Genomic DNA, 6614 nt, shown 5'->3' on the forward strand with positions numbered 1-6614 from the left:
CATGGTTCCCCATATATATATATATATATATATAAAATAAATGTGTCAACTTTGCACAATTTTACCTAAAAATTAGTCGCATAATAAATAAGATTTCACATCTACTCTCAGAATTTGGGTCACTACTGTCAAAAATGAAATTGAGCCCACTCTTATCAAAAAAAAAAAAAAATTTTGAGCCCACTCAGACCCTTATCTAAAAAACGACAACGTTTTCTGCACATCTTTGAAAAGCGGAGACTTGCATTTTTTATTTTTTTTCTGTCTGTGATTTTGCAAAGGAATTCGATCTCTGTTCCAGCCATCTCTCTGGTATTGTCTTTTTTTCTCTCAATGAATTAAAATTCTTAACTTATTAGTTCAAATTTGTGTTATAGGAATGTTATATACAGTATACTTAATATCAATCTATATTGTTTTGGGCTTTTAGATCAAAAACCCTAGTTTACATGTCCTTTTTTATCAATTAGGTCACTTTCCTATTAAAGGGTTCGAATTTTTTCGAACCCAGATCTTCATTTCTGATTCAGAACACGAATTTTGGGATTTTGGTGGCACTGGGTTTGTTGATTTCGTAATTGGGATATGAATCGTGAGCTTTTTATGTAGTTGGGAATTCTGATTCTTTTAAACTGTGAATTTTGTTGGGATTGAATATTTGGCGATTTTGGTGAACTGGGTTTTGTTGGATTGGAGCAGGAATTTTGATACTCACCTTGTTGGGATTATGAATTTTTGTTTCTGGATGTTTTGGAATTGAAATTTTGGTGTTGGAGTTAGAACCGAAGTGTGTTTTTTGACAATGGAGGGTAATAAGGATGAAGCATTGAGATGTGTTCGTATTGCTGAAGAAGCAATTGTGTCTGGTGATAAAGAGCGTGCTCTGAAATTTATTAAGATTGCGCAACGCTTAAACCAGAATTTGCAAGCAGATGAGCTTTTGGCTGCGTGTGAGAAGCTTGATTCGGGTTCTCCTGTGTCTCCTGTGGATAAAAAAGTTGTCACTGAGGATAAGAGTGAGTTTGGTCCGGCAAAATCTGATGAGGGATTAAATGGGGAGCGCAGTTATACTGAAGAACATGTTGAATTGATTAGGCAGATTAAGAGGAATAAGGATTATTATGATATTCTTGGTGTGGAAAAGAATTGTGCGGTTGAGGAGATTAGGAGGGCATATAGGAAGTTGTCATTGAAAGTTCATCCTGATAAGAATAAGGCTCCTGGTTCTGAAGAGGCATTTAAGAAAGTATGCAAAGCATTCAAGTGTTTAAGTGAAAGTGATTCAAGGAGACAGTATGATCAGACGGGTTTGGTTGAGGAATTTGAGCACAACCAGCAATACAATGTTAGGCGGAGAAGGAGGAGAACGGCACATGACTTGTTTGATGACGATATTGATCCTGATGAGATATTCAGGGCTTTTTTTGGTCAGGGAGACATGTTTCGAGGAAGCCGTGTTTATAGGACCAGAGGAATGGATGGTCATCAGAGGGAGAATTTGCACCGAGGACCTAATTTTTTTATCCTCCTTCAATTATTGCCTTTTCTGATCATTTTCTTGCTTGCATATCTGCCCTTTTCCGAGCCCGACTATTCTTTGCATAAGAATTACTCTTACCAGATTCCTAAGATGACTGAAAAACATGAAGTGGAATTTTTTGTCAAATCATCAGCATTTGAGAATAAATATCCTCTTGGAAGTCCTGCCCGAGATAACATTGAGGACAATGTGATCAGGGATTACAAAACTATGCTTGGCCGCTACTGTCACATAGAGCTCCAGAGGCATCATTGGAATAGAAATCTGCCAATTCCTCACTGTGATAAGCTACGTAACTTTGGAGTAGCATGAAGGTAACCTAAAGTGCTCTCTTTTCTGGGTGACAGATGGTTATATACTTATATTGTTATTAGTTCTGTGTTGTCAACTATACATGTCTTGAATTTGCTAAATTGTGGTGACTTTTTTCAACATTATCTGCACGAAGGGGACGTATGCTTTCTGCTGTTGTATTGACAGCATGACTAAATTTATTCCCATATGGACAGCATAACTAAATTTACTTGACAGACATAGAATTATTTTAGAATTGATGTTCTCTTGAGTCAGATTTCTTTCCTATAATTTTGTTTTATTTATTTTTTTCTTTTTCTTTTTCTTTTTCTTTTTCCTATCATACATAATACACCTTCCAGTCTTCCACCTATGACTATTGACTCAAACATAGGTTTTTGAAAATAAATAAAACTTGATAGGCACTATTTTATGCCATGCTTCACATTCACATTTTCACTTCATCCATTACCTTAATTTATCGGCAATGGCTGCCTCTTTCTACCCTGATTTGTGCATAATCAAATCCAAGATAAAAATGGCTAATATTGTGATTCTCCATAACATATTTAATAGCCATTCTCAACCTAAATCATTTAGATACTAAGGTCTCTGTTGATTGTCTAAACATGGAACTGATCTAGTTTTATTAACTAAAATTATGTTGTTAATGAAGTAATTATGCCATGGAGCTTGTTCTCCTTGGTGCTTGATATTAACCCTGATGAATTAATACATCAAGGATCATTGTGAATTCTTAACAAGTTTGAGTTACATGGTTTTCTGTCACTTAAGATTGCATTATGCATTTGTTAAATTTTCTTGTCAATTTGGATGGTAAAATATTCTGCAAAAGTTGCATCTCTCTCTACACTGGTGTCAACAAATGGTGAATCTCCTGTGTGCTTGTAGGTATGATGATGTACCAGTTGAAATAATGCTTCCATCTGTTTTCTAATGATTAGGATATGTTGGTAAAATCTGGGAGAGTGCTTCAATGATAGTTTATGATGATGAGCCTGAACTCAATAGTAATGGTTGGTGGATGTGGCTGATCGTGGGGTTGTATTCCATGGATGTTACTGAGATTTCCTTCTTTATTTGAAGACCACTGTTTGGTCATGAATCAGTTTGCCAAGTGGTCCGGGATTGTTATTTATGAGGATTTTCAATACCCTTATCATGTCATGAAACTATGCTCTTCAGGAAATGTGATACAGTAGTGCAATATAAAAATTGTACACTCCTAGTAGACTGAGAATGGTTATAAAGAATAATGGAAGTCAAACAAGTTTTTTTTTTTTTTTTTTTTTTTTTTTTTTTTTTTTTTTTTGATTATAAACATTTGATAGGCGTGCAGATATGCCCAAAACCTATGCATAGGCTTTCCTGAGCTTTTTGACATCTAAAATTTCTGTCTTGACTCTTGTGGTTTAGCATTCTATTGAATCTATACAGAAGATTCCTTCATGGAAATAATGACATGGAAACCATAATTCATCGCAGTAGATGCTCTTCACAAGAACTTTCATGGAGAGAGGCTGGGTAATTAAGCAGAGGCCCATGAACTGAGTTTGACAATACAGGATTGACCCTAAGTTTCTTTGGCTTGGTTTAACTATTTAAGTTCTTTTTTTTTTCTTTTTTCTTTTTCTTTTCTTTTTCTTTTTTTTTTTGGCTGAATGGTTTAACCATTTAAGTTAACAACTCTTAAAACAGATGGTATATGTCTAACTATTTAAGTTACAACTCTTAAAACATACAGTATATGTCAGTTGTGTCAACTTATCTTTAACAAAGGTGTTAAGGATCAAATCTTGCCTACACAAAAAAATGAAGGGTTTAAGGTAAGGGAGATGATCATTTCTTATTGTGTATTCCATAAGTCCAACATATCTTTAACAGTTTATTCGGGATTGAATTGAAGGTTTTGAGGAAAGGAAGGATACTATCCTTTATTGTGTGTCCATATGTAGTATGTACAATTGACCTCTAGACTCTAGTAGACCAAAAATGATAATCTTAAGAGATGCTCACAAATAAATAAATAAATAAATAAATAAAGAATATAATCTTAAGAGAGAGAGTATAGCCCAACATGCCTTGAAAGTAATCACATTTACTAATCATCTGTGAGATTGTAAGCTATACACTCTTAATTAGTTTGAATTCTATGGACTTTATGCATATTAGTGGATGTTCCTTATTTTGTTGACAATTGATCACTTTTCAAGAAGTTTGTCTTAGCGCAACAAGATACAAGAAACTTAGAAACACAAAATATTACCTATGTTACCTTGCAAGTCATTATTTGGGTCTTCAAATCAATTAAAAAAAAAAATCTTATTTTTAGACTGATAATTATTGATTCCACATAATTCTTACTCACATGATAACATCTACAGTAAATTTTAACATGTGATTAAAAAGATACTCGAAAGAGAGTGAAAACAAATATCAATTTTAATTATCATAATTGGTAATGTCTCACACGATTAAATGAAATACTTAGGTTTGAATTTCGTTTAGACCAAGAAAAACATATTGGTATCTTTTTTTTTTCTTTTTTCTTTTTTGTCTTGATTTAATAGTAAAGAACAATCATTATAAAGTAGATATCATAAGCTAAAAAAAAAAAAAAATTCGAATTAAAACAATTAAGTCTATAAAGAAAAATATTTTCTTTTCCTTTTCCTTACCCTTAAGATCCAGACTTTTCCATTTTTGTTTACTTGGTTTCATACACTGTTTCAAAAAGTCTAGAGGCACGTAAAATTTATTCAAAAAAGCATCGAATCATTTTGTTGTTGTATTGTAGTGGGACTAAAGTAGACTAAATGGCATTCTCAAAAAAAAAAAAAAAAAAAAAAAAAAAAAAAAAAAGGAGAGTAGACTGAATGGTGTTTTCAAAAAAAAAAGTAGACTGAATGGTAAAGGAATTTTGATTTTTTCGGTGGCTGGATTGAGATTTAATGGAAGAAGAAGAAAATGTTTTAAATACTTTCTTAAATTTTTTGTATTTAATCTGTAGGGACTCAATTTGGAAAAGCCTTTAAAAATAAAAAGGAAATGTGGTCCAACAAGCCCAAATAATAAATTTTTAGAAAGTAAGCGAAAGAATTAGCTCTATTCGATAGGAAAAACCCTCTTGTACAGCTAGAAGTCCTCTATAATGTCATCCCCTTTCACGTTATGTACCACATTCCTCCCTTACTTTCACCGTACACGTGTAGGTTCTATCTTGGAAACTCCTTTCTGTCCCATCTACCCACCCTAGAATCTCCAACTAGCAACCATAAGGCTGCTTGATCACTGTTCGGGGATCACCTCCACATTAATGCGGCTAGAGAGTTAGCTGGGAAGCATTTAATGTGGAGGTAGCAGCGTCAGAAGATATTTGTTCCTCCACTATCCCATATCCGTTTCTCAATTACAATATAACCTTGTGGACTATCCAGGGTAACAAGATAGTTACATCTACCTCAGACTATCGTTCCGAGGTGAACCTTCTCCTCGGACACATTTTGAATTTTCATTTGCAATCATCAGCTCTTCTTCTTATATTATTCGTACCATGCCCTTATCAAATCATCCTCGAACGAATTGCTATCCTCGGATTGGGCCACTGGCCCGCAGGCCCAATTCCTACAAACTTACCAATACCTCCTTGTATAGCTGGCCCCACATAATCAATTGATAGAAGAAAAAAGTTAATTTGGAATTCAATTACTCTAATACGATACCGTATAGTACACCAATCTCGATCCCCCTACTAAACTCATTCTATCTAGAGGGGTGGGAAGAAAAAAGAAAAGAACGATGAAAGTGAAAGAGAAGAAAACAAAAAGAAATGAGGGGAGAAAATGTTTCCCTATGTGTGTTTACTGTTTAGAGGTAAAAAAATGAGAAGAAAAGAAATAACGGAAAATAAATAAAATATTTAAAAATTAGTTTATTATTTTATCTTTATAAATTAGAAATTAATATTTAATTATGAGAACATTAAAAAAAATTAAAAAAAATTAACTTTCTAAAAATTATAAAACTAATTGGCAAAAATGCAAATAAATTTCACATTTTTTCATTTCAGTCTTTTAACTTTCAGTTTTGTCATTTCAATACTCTAACTTTCAATTTTGTCAATGTAGAACTTCATTACAACTCAGTTAGTAGCTGCCGTTAGAACTCCTGAAACAACGCTCTTTTGCTTCTTTTTTTCTTTTTTTTTTTAATTCGGAATTAAAAGAAAATAAGAAAAATCTGGAAAAAAAATTGAAAAACACCCAAATTCCTAATCCTGTAAATTTGGGGATAATGGGTTAGTTTGAGAGAGAGAGAGAGAGAGAGAGAGAGAGAGAGACTAAGTTGAGGACTGAGTCCCTCGTCGTACCTCACCATCTTATCACTAGTACCACCACCATCGCTCGTTGCTCTGCTCGCCATGTAAACCACCACCACCCTTATTGCTCTACCTTGCCTTACCGTAGCACCTCCTCGTCTGTCCTCTGCTTCTTTTATATATATATATATTTATATTTATATTTAGCTTGGCAACCAACAAAGTAACTTCCTGTTTGAGAATAAGTAACTTGAGCAACTTCAAGAAACCCAAGTAGCTTCTCTGATTTGTATGGTTTAGGTGTTCTTCAGATCTTTGTTTTGATATCAGGGGAAAGGTAATTTTGATTTTGATTTTTTTTTTTTAAATGCAAAACGGCATCGTTTTAGGAGTTCTAACGGCAACCATTAATTTGAGTTGTAATAGAGTCCTGTATTTAAA

General features: G+C 33.6%; 1 protein-coding gene across 3 annotated transcripts; it reads left to right on the forward strand.

The window, feature by feature from the left end:
* The first annotated feature begins 149 nt into the window (after nucleotides 1-149).
* LOC112013158 (chaperone protein dnaJ 49) lies at nucleotides 150-3137 on the forward strand. Of its 3 annotated transcripts, none has more exons than XM_024045540.2 (3): nucleotides 150-312; nucleotides 471-1854; nucleotides 2747-3137. In XM_024045540.2, exon 2 carries the CDS (start codon nucleotides 803-805, stop codon nucleotides 1850-1852), a length of 1050 nt encoding a protein of 349 aa, XP_023901308.2. In that variant the 5' UTR covers nucleotides 150-312; nucleotides 471-802; the 3' UTR covers nucleotides 1853-1854; nucleotides 2747-3137. The 3 variants fall into 3 exon arrangements, with proteins under 3 accessions (XP_023901308.2, XP_065623028.1, XP_023901307.2); XM_065766956.1 differs by having other exon boundaries at nucleotides 151-312; nucleotides 700-1854; nucleotides 2800-3137; XM_024045539.2 differs by having other exon boundaries at nucleotides 152-312; nucleotides 2800-3137.
* The last annotated feature ends 3477 nt before the right edge of the window (nucleotides 3138-6614 follow it).

This window comes from Quercus suber, unplaced genomic scaffold (assembly GCF_002906115.3).
Source record: "Quercus suber isolate HL8 unplaced genomic scaffold, Cork oak 2.0 scaffold_761, whole genome shotgun sequence".
Lineage (NCBI taxonomy): Eukaryota > Viridiplantae > Streptophyta > Magnoliopsida > Fagales > Fagaceae > Quercus > Quercus suber.